We start from the raw sequence: 22,358 nt of genomic DNA on the forward strand, positions 1-22,358 counted from the left end.
CTGAGTAAGAGAAATGTGATTTGAAAACAGTGAAATGCAGTGAATAGAGCAGTTTATCCCTCTGCTGTTGTAAAATTTTTCAGTTGTAAAACTATTTATTTGGTAATGAATTGAGGCCCAGAGTGATGAGTGACATCTGCCTTTCTTCTAACTGGGATCTTCTCCAGTTATTCCAGGAGCGATGAACAACAGAAAGGTAACTGCAGAATTTTGGATTTTTTTCATAGCCTAGGTACATTTGCTGTGATATTTTCATGATACCAGTTAGTTGGATAAAAGAAGTGGTATGACCTGTGTTCTGTTGAAGGCTGAGTTTTCTTCAGCTTTTTAGCAGAGTAAGCTGATAGTGCATGCTCAGGAGAGGTTGTGGGCTGGAGAGGAAGGAGGGAAAGATTGTCCGCTTTGTTGGCAGAAAGACAAGAGGAAACTAAAATTTAGTTGCAGAAAGACACAATAGTCTACTAGAGGGGATGGGGAGCTCAGAGTTTTAAAACACCGTTAAACCAAGTATAGCACTAAACTCATGTGGGAACACCAAAAAGTAGATTACTATAATTACTAGTTCACTGCAGGAGTTTTGTGCATGTTTTTTCTGTGGTTTATATTCATAACGACAATTTGTGCAGAGGTTGCTAGTTATTTTAAAGGCTACACATATCTTCTGCAAAATTATTGTAAATAGTCTATACTTAATTTCTTTCAAATTGAGCTGTTATATACTGGCAGATGACACAGTTGGCAATCTTCAGTTTATAAATTCTCTTTAGGGGCCCGATTTTAACAAATGCAACAAATTCAAACAAATTAGGAATGTTTAAATTTTGGGTTTCAGAAAAGTTGCACATGCCCTTCTGTGCATGTTACATTTTATTGTTTCTGGGACATGCATCACTATTTTCCCTTCCATACCTCAACAAGAAATTTTTCACTGATAATACTGTGAAATCACAGCTTGGGAAGTAGGGGATTCCTGAATCCTTTCCATGATAGTAGTGCTGTGTATAAGATGTGAATAATTTATGCTGTGGAAATTTGTTACATAGTGTACAAGTGTCAGTTCCATTTTTATTAGGCAGTGCAACTTGCATTGTATACATTGCAGAGCAAAGTTAATTAGTTTCAAAAGCAAAATTAGATATTGTTTTGAAGTTCGTGGAAAGGAATTTTATAAAATACTCATGAAAGAGCTATGGCAAGATGTAAATTATTCAATACCTTTCCAGAGTGTCATTTAAAGTTTTATCGAATACATGCAGCCTGACATACCTTTTAAACCCATGGAGATTTGCTGTGCATAATCAAAATGCTGCTGTCATATTTGTAATACCATAACACAGAGTGTTTAAGATCATATGACAGTACTTGTAAAAATATTTAGATTAGTAAAGGGAGAGGTGTCTTGGAATGTTCTTAAATTAAAAGCTTCCCATAGTGTTAATAAACCAGTAACTGCCTCTTGTGTGGTTTTTTTGCGTTTGTTTTTTTTTTTAATCATCTAAATTAAAAGGGCTGTATATTCACACTGTTCAGAAATTAGATCTCAGATGTTCTCGTGGACTAATCCAGATACTAGAAGTTACACTGATTGTCAGGAGGTTGTACACAAAAATTACCAGGATAAAATCTGTCTCCCGTATACTCAGCTTTTGTTTGATGCTGTGCTGTTTATAATCCTGCAGAGGATGGGCTAATGAAGGGGAGTAATAGGGATACAGCTCTGCTTCAGATGATACAGCTGTAGTTAGAGCTTAGAAAGAGTAAATAATAGCAGACTTTAGGGCAAGGTCACCCAAAATTCTGTCACTTCAAATTTTCTTCCCTCTTCCTATGGCAGACAGTTCAGTTGCAGGAGCACACACAATTTAGCTTTGCCAAACTGCCAGTGGATAACCTCAATTATGTCACAAAAGATGAACAGGAAATCATTGCTTACTGGAAGTCTTTTTTCCCCCATCCTCACGTTTGCTTTTATATAGTACTCTGACCACCTTCTTGCTGTAAAAAGGTTTGTATTTTGCATGAGACAGCAAATGTTTGAACTATCTTGTGATGGGTTGGTTTGTTTGTTTTAAATAAAAATCAGTAAAGACCTAATACTTCGTTTTTTCCTACAAAGAAGAAAGATTGGCGCTAAAGGTCAGATAGAAGCCTTTTATTGACTGTGCCTGCGTCTTCACTGTATGTTTACTTGAAGAATGTTGGTGCTAGTTAACTGTATCAAATTAAATATCCTTTTTCCATTTTATTTTATTCTCTGGCAATGAAGATAATTCCGTCCAGCATCAGAAAATTCCGAATGTGTCTAAATCATGGTGCCGAAAATGATCATTTATAATTATTGGAACTGCTTGCTTATTTGTTTGTAGTAGTTTGTTCAGGAAATAAGTATTCTGGAGTGTGCCGTGTTTTATGTCACATTGGGTAATACTGCCTTACTTCTTTGAGTTATGCAAGATTTAGCACTACAGAAGCATTGTATAATTTCAGTGTATTTACATGCAATTGCTTTAGAAAAACTGTAGTCTTCCAACTGCAGTCTGAGAGTTTTATTCATTACTGAATTCCAGTAACACTGTTGCTGTTAGGTTTCTTTTACAGTAGCATAAATTGTTAATTGTTCCTTAAGCATTTGCTTGTATGAAGGCCTGTATACCTGTGCATGCGAGGTGATCCTAGATGACAAGTGAAATACAAACAAACAAACAGAAAAACAGGGCTTTTTAATGGGAAGGCAATAATACTGGAGTGGATTTGTTTGCTTCAGGTTTCCTCTTAGTGTTTCCGCTAGCAAGGCATGTGTTAAACTCACTTTTTAATGAAGAAATTCCTCTTCATTTGTCATTATTTTAATGACTGGATGTTTCTAAGGGCATGAGGGAGAAAGGTGAAAGAGCCTTCCTCCCTTAACCTTCATTTTTATCTCTGTGTGGGACTCTTAAATCATAGATAGCATCAACCCTCACTGTTTTTTATAATATTGTGCCTTAAACAGTCACAGCAGCTGTCCTCTCGTGTCTCTAAAAATGGTATGTGCCAAAGCACTGTTCCGTTTGCTGGTCTTTTTTGCCCCACAAGGGAAATACGAAGAGGTTCAAGTGACAAATTGTATGTCATGGAACACACTGTGTTCCCCACAGGGTAGACACCTTCTGGTTCTCTAGTTAAGGTTTGTAGGTAAAGTAGGTCCTTGTAACCAGGTGACATTCATGCTTTGGTTCTAACACGTAGCAGATGCCCCAAAGGAAGCCCCTATGCTTAGCAGTCCTGTACTGTAAGTTTCGATAGCTGCAATACAAATGCTTTGGTGCTGACACAAAGGGCAGACCACCTGCAGAATGATTTAATGAGTTGACTAAGTTGATCTAACAGCTCTGTACCTCTCCTCTCCACAGTCTGTCTTATCCCCTCTCTTGCTTTTTCCTTTTCTCCTATGAGCCTTAATGCTTGTCTAATCCTTCAGCGAGCTGATTCAGTTCATTAAACTCACTCAAGGCTCCTCCTTTGTCTGCCCTTTTTGTTCCCATCTTCTCCTTTCCGGTTACTTTTCTGCTGATGTGAACTGAATTGGAACCTGCTGGAAGTAACCTACGTGCCTGGGACTGGTGAGATTATTTCCTTCAGTGTCACAAAATAGTAAGAGTTGGATCATCCTTTCTTTTTTGGCTCTACCAACTGCCCAGGTAGTGCTTATTACTCAAAGGGAAGCTCCTAGAACTGCTCAGTAGTGTACGCTGTGCTGTGGACAGGTCACTTGACCATATGATTTGTTAATTCTACTGATCCCCACCTTTCTGCTGGTCTGAGTGGAGGCCCATAGTATGTGTCAGTGTGCTTCTGTACCCCAGTATAGATGCAGAGCAGTAAGTAAAATAGTGGTCTTCCAGTAACAGTTCTATCAAACAAAAGGGAGGTGATAATCAGCTGGGATGCTTGCTCAGAAAGCAGACCTGGTTTGTGGGAAAGGGACTTGTCATCCTCATCAGTTGGCTGTGTTTCAAAGACAGTGGATTTAGAGGATATTGAAAATCAAGCCCATCCTTGAGTTGGCCTTTGGAAATCAGCTTCTTCATTCCCATAGGCATAGTCAGAGATTAGGTTATAAATAGGTAATGAAGGTTGCTGTCAGTGTCTGTCCCAGCCAAGCTGTTTTGCCTTACCTGATTTTCTCATGAGATCCTGTTGCAAAAACCGGTGCTTCTCATAGCTCCTCAGTTAAGAAGACAAGTCCCTGTAAAGGAGAAAAATTGCTTTTCTTATATTTTTTTTTTTAATCCCAGAGAGTAAAGGTGTTCTACATTCTGGTCTAGATCAGGGAGACTGAGACAATATGTATGCTGCTGAAGAAGTGGAGTGACTACTGGTCAATATTTGTTCTTAGTCCATTGGGAGACCAAATAAAGGATTCTTTTCATTTGCATAGTGTGAAAAGCTGCCCAGCAGAAAAAGACCTGGGGGTGCTGGTTGACAGTTGACTGAATATGAGCCAGCAGTGTGCCCAGGTGGCCAAGAAGGCCAACAGCATCCTGGCCTGTATCAGAAATAGTGTGGCCAGCAGAAGCAGGGACGTGACCGTTCCCCTGTACTTGGCACTGGTGAGGCCGCACCTCGAGTCCTGTGTTCAGTTTTGGGCCCCTCACTACAGGAAAGACATTGAGGTGCTGGAGTGTGTCCAGAGAAGGGCAACCAAGTTGGTGAGGGGCCTGGAGCACAAGTCTTATGAGGAGCGGCTGAGGGAGCTGGGGCTGTTTGGTCTGGAGAAGAGGAGGCTGAGGGGAGACCTTATTGCTCTCTGTATACAACTACCTGAAAGGAGGTTGTAGTGAGGTGGGTACTGGTCTCTTCTGTCAAGTAACTAGTGATAGGACGAGAGGAAATGGCCTCAAGTTGCGGCAGGGGAGGTTTAGATTGGATATTAGAAAAAATTTATTTCTCAGGCATTGGTACATGCTGCCCAGCGAAGTGGTGGAATCACCATCCTTGGAAGTGTTCAAAAAACACGTAGAGGCACTTCAGGACATGGTTTAATGGGCATGGTGGTGTTGAGTTCATGGTTGGACTTGATGATCTTAAAAGGTCTTTTTCAACCTAAATGATTCTATGATTCTATAATTCAACCCCATTTTCAGTATCTATTATTAAATAAGATGTCTGAAACACATGCATTGAATCATAACACTTCCTTTCCAGGATTTTGAAGGTCCCCTTGGTTAGGCACTTGATACCCTGTGGTGGGTTAACCTTGGCTGGCTGCCAGACCCCCACCCACCCCCCTCACCCCCTCTCCTCAGCAGGACAGGGAGAAAATAGGATGAGAAAATTTGTGTGTCAAGAACAAAGACAGATCACTTACCAAGTGTGGTCACAGGCAAAGCAGACTCAAATTCGGGAAAATTAATTTAATTTATTGCCAATTAAAATAGATGTAGGTAGTGAGAAACAAAGACAACCATTAAAACAGCCCCTTCCTCCTCATTCCCCCTTCCCCATTCCCACCTTCACCCCTTCCCTCCCGACTCGTGTCCCCCCGAGGGGCGGCGCAGGGGCTGGGGACGGGGGTTGCGGTCCGTCCCCCCCAGCCCCTCTCGGCCGCTCCTCCCTCCTCACACGTCTCCCTGCTCCAGCGCGGGCCCTTCCCCGGGCTGCAGTCCTTCAGGGACAACCTGCTCCCGCCCGGGCTCTCCACGGCCGCAGCTCCGAGCTGGCTGGAACGGGCTGTGTCCGGCACGGGGCAGCCCCGGCCTCTCCTCACAGAGGCCGCCCTGCAGCCCCACTGCCAGCGCCTGGGCACCCAATACAGCTCCTTAGGGCAGGTACACTTACTAACTTATTTTTCTTTGCTTTGAAATCACTGAAAATCTGTTGTCCGTTAGCCGTCCCCCAGAAGCACTGTGTGCTGGTATTCTGTCTTGTACACAAACCAAGTATGTAGTAAATCCATTCAGGTAAAGCCGTAGCTTTGTGCCCGGGAAAAGTGGCCAGTGTTAAGTTTGCAAGATCCTGAATTGTCCTTAGCTGACTTCACTGTCTGATGTATAAATTCTCTTGTGCCGTGGTAATACCCTTGAGTTGCATGTCAACCTTTGCTATGTATTTGCCAGTCCCTCATAAAGATTTATCAAAGCAGTAATAAAATAGGTACCAGATTTTGTATTAACATCCAGTGATCTGACAAAGTGCAGCTCCAGTGGGAAAGGATGAAACCATTTTAATTAACTGGGAAGTACTGCAATACAGATAACCAGTTAGCCAGTCACCTTCAAGTATCTGATCAGTCAACTTTCCTTTGCTCAGAGGTTGGGTCTTCACTTCTGAATACTGTTTTTCCTGCTTGCTGTTTCATGCAGTGAGGCTTGGAAGGTGTTGTGGAAACCTTCTGCCAGGGAGAGGAATTTGAATAGAAACAGATAAAGGACAAGGAGAGAATAGCAGGAGAAAATGTACCAGGGAAACGATGAGAAATTGATAAGGACAGTTTTCAGAGACTAGTGTTGGTTTTAATCTCAGAATGTAGAAAGACAACTAAAATGCAGCAGGTTATAGAGCTAAAAAAAATGCAAACAAGTAATTTTTTACATAGATTTGTTTTATTTCATGTTGGTCTCTGCAGTGGTGTTCAGCAGTAGATTTGAGGGATATGGCAGAAGCCGGGTGGTAGGGGAGGCTCTACTTTTCTGCTTCTGGACAGTGTGCTCACACTGGTTTCTCTTCCTAGCACTTAAAATGCCTGCAAGTACAATTTGGCTAATACCTAAAATTTTAGTGAATAACTAGATATCTGCTATGTATCATGAAATGTAAAAGCTGATCAGCCATAGAAGATGATTCTGTGTGCCTTCTCAATTAAAGTAATTTTTAAGAGGTTGTCTTAACTGTGACTTTGAATCTTTTTGTTTATACCTGTCTGTGTCGTCGTATCAGAGCATGGTTTGAGTTGGGAAGGACCTTTAAGTATCATGTAGTCCAAACCCCTTGCCACAGGCAGGGACATCTTTCGCTAGACCAGCTTGCTCAAAGCCCCATCCAACCTGACCTTGAACACTTCCAGGGATGGGGTATCCACAGTTTCTCTGGGCAGCCTGTTCCAATGTTTCACCACCCTCATCGTAACAAATCTTTTCCTTACCTCCAATCTAAATCTACCCTCTTTCAGGTGTTCTCCACCTCTCTTGTATGTCCTGCAGTGTGAAGACTGTTCTTAGCGTAACAACATGTTTTCTGCGCACAAGATGACTGAGCGTGCATTTTCCCTTACGAAATAAACTTGCCATACTATGAAAAAATGTCATTCTAAGGATTCATAGTTAGTATACAGTGTGTGTGCATGTGGTTACAGTTTCTAAATGTTTGCCTTATTTTAATGATTTCTAAAGGGACAATGTATTTTCAATGATTTCAAAGCAAAGAATACTGCAACTACTGTTTGCAGTGGAATCCTAAGCAGCAGTAACTCCTAGTAACTTTTTACCGAATACCCATATAAATCTTGATTACAGACAGCCAAATCACTTGCTGAAAAGAAGTTTTTGTTCTGCTGAAACCAACAGATTGAAACATTGCAATATTTGCTCTTTCCATCATGAGTAGATTGTTAAATATACTTATTTTGGAGAAGGGCTGTAAAGAGTTTTATACTTAGGTTAAGCTGTATTGGCATACCCAAAGGGATGAGGACATTTATTATCAGAATTTTGTTGCAGGAATGTGTTAGAAGAGGAAGCATGCAGTGTGTGTCAAACATTGTGGGCTGTTACTGCAGAACAAGCAGGGATACTAAATTTAGGGATTGTAATAAGTTTAGGGTTTGAGAAAGGATACAAATTTGGCATAGGTCGTGGATCAAGGCTAATTCTGAATCTCCCGTACTCTGTGGTGTACTATTAACTCAAAAAATACGACTGTCACATTGAAAACTGGTTCATTTGGCTTTTGCATGCATCTTGATGATGAATAAGGAAGTAGGAAGCCTTTTTACAGAGAAATCCCTTCAAAACCGTTGGAACATTCAGATGTGAATACTACAGCACTTGATCAGAGAAGGAGCGGAGTCATGTTCCTTGAGTAAGCCCCCTTGTTTTGTGTGTAGGATGTTGCTCCCTGGTGAGTAACATTGGTTGCTGCTCTTATTTGGAGCAGTGGGATCTAAGTACCGTGCTTGTGATAACCAAAGATAAAAGCTGTTGCCAGGGGGTCACATCAGTGGTTGTGGCAGCTCATCTGCTGTTGTCTGCTAATTGGGGCCCTCCCGTCCCATGGATCTGGACCTGATAGCTTATCTGCTTGAAGTCTTGATGCTTCAGTCGTCACTGAAGCTTTAAGAAGGCAGCAGGGTTTTGTTTGCTTTGTAAACATCTTTATGAAATCTTAGGTACTACATTCCAGTTTAGTTCTCTGAGTAGTCAGAAGAGGAGGTTTTCCTGTAGTTTTCTGAGTTTGTTTTGATTTTATCCTTATTTGTAAGAATGTTTGAAGATGTCTTTTATTTGTGAGGAAATCTCAATTATTATTTTTGTCTCACCAGTATAATTCTCTTTTTCTTGCTTTTCAGATACGAATTGAGAATTAGATATTTGCCAAAAGGATTTCTAAACCAGTTCACTGAGGACAAACCAACTCTAAATTTTTTCTATCAGCAGGTATGTTCAGTTCTACCACTTTCTCTTTTGCTTAATTTTTGCTGCTTTAGCTGAATTTGGAAAATTCTGGATTTGTTTATGTGGATAACATATTACTGCAGAAACAGAAATTGGTAAAATTTAAGGTTGCATCTATAAAGCAGAAAGGGCATGAAGTCCATGGCATCTTTCTCCTTGAGAAGTGGTGAGGAATATTTTCCAAAGACAAGGTAATTCTGCAGTTGTTGTCTTAACTCTGATAAAATTTACTGTTGTTCAGCTGGCTGCTTATAGTTATTTCACACTTTATTAAATTGCTGAATTTCTTTATTTTTGGAAGCACAAATAAGTGGGCAATTTCACTACAACCATGGAATGTTTTTTCCACTCATATTGTTACGTTATTTTCTTGATTTGAGTATGTCTTACTGATTAGTAAAACTGCATAGTAGTGAAAGTTTCTATAAATTAAGCACCTAAGTCTTCATTTTGTTGACTTAAATAATTTTAATCTGCTTTTAGACTAGCAAGCTCAAAGTAAAACTTCATGGGGCTATCTTTTAGAGGAGTCTGGACTAGAATGGTTGTAGTGTCCCCTAACTTTAAGAATCCATGCATCTGTGAAAATTCAAACCTAAAGTTACTTATTTGCTACATGTTAGGTGGCTCTTCTCCGGTGCCTGTATGGTACATTGTCTATCTTCATACACTGAAATATTGTTAGTGCTTAACAAACAGTTTGTGTTAGTAATGGTGACAAGTTGGTGAAGGAGATATGTTTTTATATCATAGTTTTAAGCAATAATTTATAGTACTATATGGAGGATTAGTTTCAATCTAGATTATTTAAAGGAGTGATTTTATGGGTTATTGTCATGATAGAGAATGGAGTAAGGTGGGAATGAGAGGCAGCGGGGAGGGCTTGTGAAGTCAGCTGAAATGGCAGAGCTCAGGAACTACACCGTGAAAGCTCTGGAGTTCTGCTTTGAAACAGGAATTTTGTTTTACCTGATGTGTGTTGTTGTGCCGAAGGAACAACAATATGAAGTGCTGATAATGTTACTCAAACCCCAAAGGCTTCTACCAAGGAAAACTATTCCCATGAACTACTGTTCTTTTTGTTCTGTCTCTGCCACATTCAAAAATATCCTGATCTTAGGTTACTTGCTTGGGGCATACCATAATTCTTGATCGATGTCCTCTAAAATTAGGATATAACTGGAGCTGGTCCAAAGCGTGGCACTCTTCTGCCCTTGTGAACAGACATGTTTGCAGATCAGGAACCAGGAAACAGTAATTCTGATAAAAATTTCATCTTAAGTTTCTAAAAAGAGGAAAACATAATCCTCTCCTCTGTCCAATACTCCATCTGAAAGTAGAATATAGAATCAACATGCTCATACTCATTTCTTAAATGTCTTCTGTACTTTATTGTACACACACACATTCTGCCTTAGGTAAATGACTTCTAATTTTTTTTTAACGTTTGATGAAATTTTTGTATTGATACATGATGGAGTTGACTTCTGAGAAGACAACTCTAGTGCAGTGCTTGTCTGGACTTAGCATTCTAGTTTAACTGATCTGTGTGATATGCTTGTTTCAGCCGAAAAATGTCTGGATTTTGGTGACTCTTTAGTACTGCCAGGGGTTCTTGTAGAAACAATAAAATCATGTTCATTTTTACTCTAGCAGCAAATGACTTTCTTCATACTGGTTTTAAAAACAGGAGTTTTGTCTTTCCCGTGATGCAAAAGTAGGTAATGAAGTCCAAAGTAATTTCCTGAACTCCATCATTTACCTATTCAACAGCAGGGAGGCCTGCAGCGTCCTCTCATTTGTGCCTAAGAGAACTATTTCTTTCAAGCAGGGACTTTAAGATACCAGAGGAATATTTTTTTTACCATTTTCCGAGAAACACATTTTTACTAAATTTGGGGAAATCATTAGAAACGGATACAAATGGCTCAGAATAGCAAGAAGGTTTATGAAGGTCGTCAGGAATTGATAAGCAAAAATGACAGCTGTGTGTATCTGACAATGCCCTGAATCCTAGTTCTATTATAAAATGAAAATCAGAGGTTCTTGTCTCCTTGCTCTGCGCACCGTATGATTTTTTTTCTTTTCCTCTTTCTTTTCCACCTTATCATGAGGTATTTCTAAATCCAGTTCTTCAAAAGTCACTGTTCTTTTTTCTGGGGTGCTGCAAGGTATTTGGGTCTCCATTGTCATGGAAATCAGGTGCACAACTTTCCACAGCTGTCGTTCTCTGTCCATGATTCTGTTTTGCTCCATAAGTCTCATTTGCCCTCTTGAATAAATTAGGACAATTACTTTTATCTGGTAAAGTGTTAAGGCAACACCACTGACTTATGAAAAGAAGGCAGGAAAAGAATTTGAGCAGTAACACTGCATCATAAAACAGGGGAATGTGGAAAAACAAGGAAAGACGATTTTTCACATTCTGTTCCTTTCTCACTGTCATTACTGCAACATTTTAACATCCTCTTTTGCTAACCACAGCTCTCAATCAGACACATCATGCTGTATTTAGGCAAGAACAACAGAATGTACATAAATCATACATGCATACATATCTTGAGCTTTCTGCACAGAAATAATGTATGTTAGAGATAATGAACGTAGGACCTAGTTATGGAATTTTACAAACAGAATAACACTTCTGTAATCATATTGGCTTTTGTAGATGTAAAAGTCAAATACATTGCTGCCTCATGTGTTATAAATGAGAAAAAAAGATTTTGGGGACCAGATGCTGCCCATGACTAAATCTTTCTTTTCAAGGTCAGGCTGAGAACCTGTTACTAACTTGATAACATCCAAACACGTTGTCTGACTTAACTAAAAATGTACAACATCAAATAAGAAGTTCATGGAGAAGCAAAAGAAATATGGTGACCTCTGTGACCCATGAATTGCCCATGGGTTTTAGAAAATGTGATTTTTTTTTCTTGAATTTGAGTTGCAGAGCAGCAGTACTGTTGAAGCTGAAAGTTTGATCACTGAATCCTCAAGTGATCTTCATCTTCCAGAAGAGCACAGAACATTTGTAAAGATAACAAAACGTTACTTTAATCGCTGTCAACAGACACAGTTTATTCATACAGTTTAACCCAAACCACAATTATCAGGCTGTTAAACTGAAAACTGGCACACGGTTGTAACTTCACATGCATGACTACTCCCATTCACTTCAGTGAGTGCATTGCCCTGTATAAATTGGTGCAAGCATTTAAGTCTTCTCAGCTTGGACTTAATATGTGATTTTTTTTTTTCTTTTTTTTTTTCCTTAATTTTGACTATTTTAAGGATGCTGTGACCTTTCTTTGTTTTGGGTATTCTTTGTTTTCAAGAGTCTTGAACACATCAAGAACCTATGACCAGAACTGTTTGTAGCTTGACATACAGCCGTTTGTAATCGGTGGCGGTCATTCTGCCATCTGCAGTGGGCGTAAGCTGTTCTAATTGGAAGTATAAAAGCAGGGCACTTAACGAGACTTTTCCTAAGAGTGCCCCTGGCTTGCAATCTGTACAGCAAAGGATTAAAATCAGCGTGTGTGAGGGGGGGAACCATGCAACTTGTTTGTAACGTCAGAATTAGTCATACTAATATTAATACCACGCGGTTTGTCGAAGTATCTTGTGTGCTTCAGCTTTGAGACTTGAGATGGGGTAGAGGCTGATGCTTAGGCCATTCCTCTTGACTGGAGGAGTTGTGTGTTCAAGATACGTCATTTTACATCCCAGTTGAGAGCTCTGACCAACAGGCTAATGCTAGAATTGTATCTTTTTTTTTTTTTTTTTTTCTTTCTGTTTGGAAGGTGTCAAAGGTAGTGCGTGACAGGTCTTCAGCAGTGTCTTCTCTTTTTTTTCAGTAAGTGGAGCATTTAGGTGGTGATACTCCGTTGACTGCATTATTCCCTTGGGCCCAACTGCTTATAATTTCAGCCAAATTAGGCAAATTGGATCCCACCCAGTGCTGTTTGAATTGTGAGGTTAAAGTATTCAAAAATCAGGAAATGCCAGATTTATGGTTGTCTGCACAGTTGGCAGATGCTTGCTGCATAGGTTTTCTGTGCCAGCCTTCAGTTGTGTGCCGTTGTATTGTATACCCCAAAGTCAACTCTAATCCCGCCCCCAAAACCTTAAACATGAAGTACACAGGATTGCTGAGTAAAAACACACTCAGTTAATTTTTATCAACAAGTAACCTACTTTTTGTTTTGTTTTGTTGACTGTTTTGTAAATCTCAAAAGAATAAAGATACCTGTCTTTTGTATGAATTTTTACCATTTTTCAAGAAAACTTCAGAGGAAACAAGCATAAAGGTACAAAAGGAGAATTAAAAATTGGAGTTTTTCAAGTAATGAAAATTAGACTTCACCTTTTTCCTGTACTTTTTGGGAGCATTTCCAGTTGCTTTAAGTAAGTGTTGGTGAAATCCATTGCGAGTGTCTTCCTTTCCTTCTGTTCCAGTGACATGGCTGTTGGGAGATGGAAATAAAGGGGACAGGCTTCTCTTTTTTGCCTTAATAGTTGAGTGAGGAATGAAAGCCATATCTCACATCAAGATAGAATACAGCTTTTAAAAACATTCATATAATGAGAATCAGACGTAAGCTACTTGAATTGCCTTCCTTTTATTGTGGGACAAGAGCCTGCACACATTTATCCTTGAATAACGTGTTAGCCTCCAGTAATTGGAGATGGTTTATCCCTTGATGAAAAGGGAGTAAGCATCTGTATTGGGGGGGGGACCCAGCTCTTAGGCGTCAGCTGTTCCATTGTTGCTGTCCTTGTGCTTCAAACAGAAGACTTTAAAAGTAACTTTTGGGATTTTTTTTAGACCCCAAAGAACAAGAAAAGGTTGGTTTTATCAGCATAGAATTTTCCTCTGTCCTGCCTTATTTAGCCTGCAGCATGGAGCTGACCTGGAGGTGTGCATACATATAATAAAGGAAACCATACGACTGGACCGTGCTTTGGGTTTGCTTTTTAAAATGAGCCAAAGTTTGTGTAATGCACCAGAGAAGGAATTGGAAGCAGAGAGAGGATGATCTCAAAGTTAGGGCAGATAAATGATGTTCTGTAAAAATTGGGCTGAATTCTGTGCCACAGAGATTCAGTGTTTCATCAGACAAGTACAATGCAGGTTCATTTTCATAAGAAAACTTTAAAAAAAAAAAAAGAGGAAAAAGTGATACTTGTTTTCTTAAAAAAAAGAAAAAATTCTCTAAAGAAAGAGGAGGCATAGTTTGTTGTAGACAAATGACACTTTCTTGCTCTGTCTCTGTAGTGTCTGTAAAGATAATGTTAACGCTGAAAATGTATTTCCTTAAATGAAAATTCTCTGTTATATTGTGGCAGATAAATGCATCAGCAAATTAAATTATTTTTGTAACACTGTCCCCCAACCTGTAGGAAATTTTAAGTCCAGGCAATTACTGCAGTAACTTAATGATTAAAGTTTTATAAGGCTTAGGTGCATGAGATATAATTTGAAGTGCAGACTGGGAATTAGACTCTTTAACCTAATTAAATAACAACATCTCTTATACCCTAACAAAAATAGGAGACCTAAAGCAAATGACTTTGACAGGAAAAGCTTTGAAGAAAATCAAGGACACAGGGAGAAAAGCTGGCATTGTTCCTGATAATTGGCAGCCTGTTTAAAACAAAAAAAAAGATCTTTCAGGAAGAGTTAATGGTTGACACACAAACTGTGCCCTACAGGGAAGTGGTAATAAATGTTAGAATTGCAGCTGCTTAAAAAGAAACAAATTTTTTTTTTTTATTAAATAAATGAAACTGAACATCACCTGTCTGCTCCTTGCAGCTTGCAAAAGTAATTATAAGTGAGATATCCCTTACAAGGGCTTGGTTTCTTGAAATTGCTGAAATTCAAAATACCTCATAAAGTACTCATTTTTTAACTATAAAAGTTGATTTACACTCTCAAAACTATGCTGACATTCTTCTTGTAGATCTTTCTGTTTGTATAGTTGTGTAGCTACTTTGGTATCTTCTAAATGTTCTGTGTCAAATGTCTGCTTTCTGTTAGCAGTGCTGTATGATAGGAATGCAAAACATACTCGTATTCCTAAATACCTTTTAAATAGTCAGCCAAGCTCAGTCCAAAGAAAAATGGGTGCTTTGATTTAAAATTTCCACCTGTCAACCAGAGTGGTGAAAACAGTGCTTGTGGGCTTTCTTGCAGTCGTATGTGAATTACTCTTAACTTGATATAATACATTTAAAATGCTCAAGACAGGTTTCCATGTACTGATGCATGGATATGTCTGTGTTAGTAATCTTGAACAAAATGTTATTCAGATTAGTGTATCAGTAGTGTATTAGGTTGCATATAACATGCATCAGACCAAAAAAAAACCAAACCACAACAAGTTGACTCATGTTGATTCTTGGACTCATTTCTTCTGGAAAAGCAGAATTCTGTGTCAGAGGAGAAGTATAAAATTAGGTGTTAGCAAGGCATGCTTAGTAGGTTGAGTACTATATGGCTCCCAAGAGTATAGTCCTACTTTATCGAAGATCTGAGAGGCAGCAGTGTATATTGCAGTGACATCTGGAGATCAGCCCACTCGGACAGAAGGGATCATTTTTAGCCATTCTGTCCCTAACAATGCCTTGTCAGAAGTTGATTACCCCCCTCACCCCATCTCTAATGCCCTTATTATTAACAGAGGAGCTTCCAAAATTAGTTAGAGATGTCAAAGATCACCTCTAGATAATATAGAGACTGTGACCTTGGAAGACGAAAAGGAGGAACAGCTGAGGGCAGATGGCAAATGAATGTTATCCTGATACTGAATCTGTGCTTTTAACTCCACTAGAAGAGGCCAAAGCCTTAATTTTCCCTAATGTAGACTTATCTTCTATAATAAGTCTAATATTATTAGATGGGTAAATAGGGGTGGAAACACATATGTGTTTCCCTCCTGTGCATATTTAAAAACTACCATTACGATCATTAAGGTGGCTCCTAAAAATAGTGATGACATTAAAAGTATGCTTTGGGCTTTTGTGCATATGGTACTTCATTCAAAGCAGATGAGGCACAAATCTTTGAGGGTTAATTTTGCGTAAGATTTCTGAAGCTGTAGTAATATGGCTTGAGACCCTATTCTTTCAAGCTGATTATTCTGATTCTGTAGTGAAGAAAATTCAGTCTCCTACAGGAACCTGCTGTTGGTAAATGAGGGTGGGCTCTGCTGTGAAAAGGTGGAGGAGCCATCTCCTTTTGCAGTTTGGTGATTACAGATGTAAGCAATTATATTGGGTGGCTGTTCTGCATTCATCTAATGATGTATCAGTCCCAGGCTATGCTACAGCATTTCTGTGGTGTATTTAACGCTACGAGAATGATTGCAGTGGAAACCACAGAATATTTGAGATAAATATGTCTGATAGGGTACCACAGAAGAGCTGTGTCGTGGATCGTGGTGGACTTAACGTGTGGTACCTGCTGCAGAATGCAGTCTGAACAGGAATATTCTGAACACAGAGCAACATTGTTCGTTTTGAACGTGATATTGTGGGGAAAACAAATGTGGTATATGCTTCAATCGTTGTCTTGGTCCCATAAGTAGTTGCTGAAGATCAGCTTTTCTAGTGGATATATTGAGGCGTTCTGGACTTTCATGTTACAGAAGTTGGTAAATTGTAGGAAAAATTTCACTGGACTTTCGTAGGACCAATGTCACCAGAGTGCTGTGTGTAAGTGTAAAATGAAGATCCTTACAAGCAGTTTCTGTGGTGGCTGAGGGTGAGCTATTACATACAAAAACCAAACACCAAAATACCTTCAGGTATTTGAAACCTGAATGTTTAAAAGTAGGTGCTGGAACACACCTGACCTGTTAAAAAGGAGAATGAATAAATAATTATTGCAGATACAGGAAGGTTAAGAGGAAACTGGTATTTGTTAATATAAATGCCACTAGCTAAGCACAAGTACATCATTTCTGAATATAAAAACACCAGCTAAAAATATCTGGATAGAACAAATAGATAGGGAGAAAATGGTGTAATGTGAATCTTTGTTTTCCATGCTTCGTTAAACTATTATAATTACGATTCTTATGCTACTTACTAAATGGAGTACAGAAGACATTTTGTTTCTTTGTTTGCTTATCTAACTATCTTACACAGTTGTGATTTTTTTTGGTTATGCGCTTAACTCTTTAGGGGGTACTTAATCACTGAAGTGCTTTTTAAATGCAGTTTTCAAAGCAATGCCAATTTGGGGGGGGGGGGAAGACTAAGTTGTTTAAGTAGGTCATAGACATTGAAAGTAAAGCAAGAGAAATAGATTGCTCATTTTTAAACTGTCCTCCTGAAAAATTGGAGATTATCCTGTGGGAAATGTCTTGGTAACATTAAATGAGCTGGGAAAGCCAGTGTAGTGGCTAATTATTGGTATTTGCCCTTATTGAAACACCATTTGATAGTACTGTTGCTAAAGAATTTCCACAGTAGTTATGCTTGAAAAGAAAACTCAATAGAAAGTTTGATAATTTTATTTAATAATTTCTAAGGATATAAAAAAATTTAAACCTAAAATACATTTTTAAGACACAGCAAGTAGTTTTTTTTAAATCCCTAAACTCCTGGAAAGTGTTCAGTATTAAGTTCAGAGTGATTTTATTCTTGTTCTTAATAAAAAAAATTAAATCCAGCGTGGTGTTTTTATGAACTGCACTGGCAAGATAGCTTGTCAGCCTGAGTGAATGTTTTTCTGAAATACTGCAGCTGCATAAAAAAATCATGTGCAGAAAAATGAAGCAGATGGCTTTTGAAAGTAGCAGCTGGTATATAAAATACGAGGCCTGTGATAGATTTCTTCTTAAATCATGTGTGCTAGCATAGGGCTATTCTCTAATTTTGCCATCTTCACAAACATGGGCTTTCCTCTGTCTCTTTTTTTTTTTTTTTTTTTTTTTTTTTTAATTATACTAGCTGGAATTTGCTAGCCATCTATATAGCTAGGAAATTGCCCATTATTTCCTAGTAAATTTTGAGAAGTTAGAAGTTAGACCATCAGTAATTTGCCCATTCAAGTAAAAGAACAAATATTTTAAAAGTCTGACATCAGAAATGAAACTGCCCTTTTGTTTATGTGCCAGTTTTCCTTACGGAAAAAGCTTATTAGTTCATGGTTCAGTGTTCACCTGCTTTCTTTGTTATGATTTAAGAATATATTTGAACTTCTAATGCTCAAAAGACTAGAGACATAAGAGAGATTTTTGTTCTGGCTAATCAATGAAAAATAGTGACAAAAATATTTAAAAATATTGGTAAGACTAGAAGGTAAATAAACAAAGTGGATTCTCACTGAATATCAGGACATTAATATGTCAGGAAATATGTTATGGCATAGGATTATATTGGACTTCTAAATTCCTGTTTATTTTAAATACGACTGCCCTTTCAAAACGTGTACTCATTGAACACAGGTAGTGTATGTTGGGAGGGGGGAGTGACAGTTTTCTTTCACTTTATTTTATCAGAACATTTAAAAGACTTCTTTTCCTACCTCTGAGAGGTGCATTTTTGCTTGGTGTTAATGTTTTCCACATATTGCATCCATTCTTTGTAGTAGACTGTTTGAGCTGTCGTGACCAAGAAGTTAACTACAAATGTGAAGCATAGGTCACACTTTAATTCTTACTCGCCAGCCTGTGAGAGAGCAAATGCAAGTACAGTTACTACTTCTAATACTGACATTGTAGTAGTAGTCATCTAGAAGCCTGAAGCAGTTTGCATTTCCATTATACCATGTTTAATGTAACTTGAATAGATTAATCCCCTCCCTCACCATGTGTACACCTGCTTGACTGTAAATCTGATTTAAACTTGTTAGAACATTTACAAGAAAGAAATCCGAGGGGAAAGGTGCTTGAAATCAACGCCACAGTTTGCAGCAAGGAATTATTTTTGTCTCTATCCTCCTTTAAACTGTTTTCCGATGTGTTTTTCTCTGCAAGTTCAGATAAGCACATTCTGCTAGAATGCAAAATGGGTGAGTGGAAGCAAGTGTGTTGCAAGCAACATAAACCAAACTGATTCACTTAAGACATAATACTTCGGGGTTTTGATTGTTACCAAATGAAAATTATATAGGCTTTTAGCAGTATAGCACTTGAATTCATAATCCTAGTGTAAATCTGAGTGTTTGCCTTGTTAATCTTTATGCATTTTTATTGCTAAAACATTATGACAATGAAGTATTTGAGATGACTACAGGCTTCACGTAGTCTCATCATTGCCAGAGCATCTGGTCTCTAGTATGTGGTGTAACTGAAGTAGTGCCACACAGGTTTAGCAGGAGTACTTTAAAGGCTTTGTTGGGTTGGTGGAAATCAGTATGAGTTGCTGCTTTGCTGTTTCTTGTTTGGCTGGTTGGTTTTTTGGGGGTGGCTTTTTCAAAACCAGTTTTGTATGACAAGTTTATATGAATTAGTGTTCTCTTACAAACTAGGTAAAATTAAGGTATATTAAATAGCATCCTACAATTTTTTTCTGGTTTAGCCTTTGGAGAGATCCCATTCTGAACAATTAAAATGGGGAGCAGAACAACAGCAGTGGTACTTGATCTGCTTGAAGAGTATATATATCTTGATGACGTACTCTTCAGCCTTCCTCCAGGCATTGCATACTGTTAACTGAACATCCAAGCCGTAAGTAAAGGTCTGCACATACCACCAAGGAGGGCAGTTCTGCAGGTGTAACATGAGCTCACAGATAACAGTATCTCCAAAACCCACAGATCAGGATTCATCCTCCTTCCTAACATACTTCTTCTGAATTTGTAGTAAATAGAAAAAAATGGTAGAATTCTTTAGATTTGCCAGAGTTTCATTTTTGTGTCTTTGTATGTATATAGGCTTTATGCTTTTAAAGATTGGGCCTTTTTTCTCTGAAACAGACAAAAACTATTCTCATTTCTCTCATTTAACTATATTAACAACAATAATAATAAAAGTAATAATTGAGCAAACACAAGAGACTTCTAGGAAAACTATTCCATTTCCTTGTGGCAGTGCGCTTAATTACCATTAAATTATCTCTTGCGTCTCTTCCATTTAAAATTTGTTCGGGCTTTTTCCTTAGGAGGTTCTGCAGCTTGTGCTTAAACCTCTTGCAAAATTCTTATCTAATCTTTGCACGAGCTTTAGTTCATGCATTGATCTAATGCCATCTCAAACAAAATAGTCGAGAAAAATTAAAGGTGATAAGAGAAGTTCGCATTAGTATTCTGGGAGCAGAAATTGAATCCACTTTTTTTTTGTATTTGGGGTTTTTTTGTTTCCTTAGACTTACTGATATTTCAAGAAGAATGTGTATGGACAGGTTTCTGAAAAAAGCAAGATAAAATTAATTCCTTCTATCAATATCTTACCTTTGCTATCCATAATAGGACACTGTTCAGTCTAATTAGACCACAAGATTATGGCCATAGGCCTTCTGAAGCTTATAATCTCTTTGTATACCTTCCAAAGTTTAAACACAAAAATAAATAGCTGTATATAATGTATATGTAGTGCTTTTTGATAATCAAGTGCAAGTATTAATTTTGATGAGAGGATGTCATGGGTGATTTTGTGAACACTCCTGTTAGTCACTTGTGGACACTGACAGAGGCTATTTTTTCTATGTTTTCACCTCATTTCTTAGGCGCATAAAGGCATTTTTATCTCACTCTTCAGGTTGCATACTGTAGTGAATTTGAAAGACTTGAAACTCCACTTTACTGTACCAAGGAACTTCAGAAACAACACCCACCCACATACACACCCACACACCCATCCCCCGCAATAAATCAGCAAGGGAGAATCTCTGTTGGCTGAAATGTGAGGTGGAAGGAATACAATGTAATTTACACCAGCTTTATGAAATATCTGTGTTTGTCCATCTCTTCTGGACTGGGATGTGCAAAAAAAAAACCCCCTTTTTTCTGCTTGTCACCCTAACAAAATTGTGCACCCAAGTAGGCAACTGCGCTTGCAGCATTATGGTGAAAATGTCTCACTTTTGTCTTGGAAATAAGCTGACAATTTTCACAATACTTATTTTTTCTTCCAAATTGTTGGAATGGGAAGGGTTTTTCAAATTTTTGTAGTCAAGTTCTGGTGCTTGTAGTTGCAGAGTCAGACCAGGAAGACATGACTAGAATTTGCAAAAGCTCACAAGCCGGAGGGCAAGAGGAATGAAACCCCAAACTTTAAATGTTTGGGTAATGTTGCTTATTTATTTATGGAAGAGTGGTTACTTGAGGCTAGCAGCATTTTAAAATATGTTTGCGTGAAACTGAAGATGTTCTTAAGCCGTCTGGTTTAACAAATGAAGTCCTTCAGTACTGGTATCTACGAGGCAATGAACTATGAAGATAAATGAATACATATTTGATCATGATATACTAGTAGCCTCAAATTAGCATAGTTTCTGCAAGGGGTAGTTTTATATGTCAGGGTTGACAAAATATTTTGCTACAGCCAGTTCTTTTTGGTCTCTGAATACCTCAAGGAATGGGTAGATAACAGCTTTGAAATTTCCTGGTGATGCAAAATTGTTGAGATGGTTCAAAAAATTGAATGCATAGTTAAAAAAAAGTTTAATTAAACATAAGTGAACTAGCCAATGGATATTTGATTTGGGCAGATGTAAGGTGGGCTAGCTAATGGATTTTTGTGAACAGCTATGTTAGCTTTTTAGGTGAAGTAACTTGGCGTATACATGAAGGTGAATTCTCAGAAAAAGGGTAGGAGAATAAAATGAAAGCTTGCATTTAAAGTACGATTAAAGTTCATTAAACCTCACTATGGATAATATAAACAAGAAGTAAGCTGATGATAATTTCTTTTAACTTGATACATTTATGGAATATGGGAATCCATATAAGAACTGAACTCACGTAGAATTTGCATCTTCAATTTGTTTCTTATTTGTCAAATACCCCCATGAAGACCTACAGACAAGGAGTACTGTTCTGTTGTTTGCCACCTATGTGTACTGCAGGGATCATTTACGGTAATAACATGGGAACCTGAAAACTATTTTCCTGATTGAAGTGCTCTGAGCTTGGGTCTGACAGTTTTAATGCAGCACAGGTTTCATATACTTACTGATGAACAGAAGTTGTAGTTCATTTTTCTGTTGAAGTTACTACGTTGTGCCATTTGTGAAGGTATCTAGACGGTAGTTCTGATTTAAAGTTAAACAAAATCTTGGTTATAGAAGATTTTCTCTTAGAGAAATACGATACCATTACTGACAGGTGCAGTTCTGCAGTAGAATGAAGAGTAATTGTAAATGGACAGTAGTTGAGATAAGATGCTACTCAAAATCTCTGCATTTTTTGTCTTGTTTCCAGAAGTGCCCTTTCCAGGGAGACTTCTTCCCATTTTGGCACTTGATGATACTGAGCAGTACAGGCCGGTCAGAAATGCCCGATTTTTCTGGATTGCCAAATTTCTTGAAAATGCCTCCAGGTGTTGTAATGACTTTGAGTACAAGGGAGATTGAGCTTCTGCAGAGAGTTCAGCGAAGGGCCATGAAAATGATGAAGGGCCTGGAGCATCTCTCCTCTGAGGAAACGCTGAGAGAGCTGGGACTGTTCAGCCTGGAGAGGAGGGATGGTGCAAAGAGGATGGAGCCAGGGTCTTTTCAGTGGTGCCCAGTGCCAGGACCAGAGAAAATGGGCAC

The 22,358-nt window shown here is 38.4% G+C and overlaps 1 protein-coding gene across 15 annotated transcripts in view; it reads left to right on the plus strand.

Moving 5' to 3' along the window:
* PTK2 (protein tyrosine kinase 2) overlaps positions 1-22,358 on the plus strand; it is a 226,579-nt gene that overhangs the window by 107,041 nt on the left and 97,180 nt on the right. For all 15 annotated transcript variants that reach the window (XR_005932213.1, XM_030011674.2, XM_030011675.2 and 12 more), the window contains one exon: positions 8,546-8,633. Coding sequence is in view for 14 of the 15 variants with exons in the window: in XM_030011674.2 (XP_029867534.1) it covers positions 8,546-8,633 (88 nt within the window). In the remaining variant the exon portion in view is untranslated. The remainder of the gene's footprint in view (positions 1-8,545; positions 8,634-22,358) is intronic.

This window comes from Aquila chrysaetos, chromosome 4 (genome assembly GCF_900496995.4).
Source record: "Aquila chrysaetos chrysaetos chromosome 4, bAquChr1.4, whole genome shotgun sequence".
Classification (NCBI taxonomy): Eukaryota; Metazoa; Chordata; class Aves; order Accipitriformes; family Accipitridae; genus Aquila; species Aquila chrysaetos.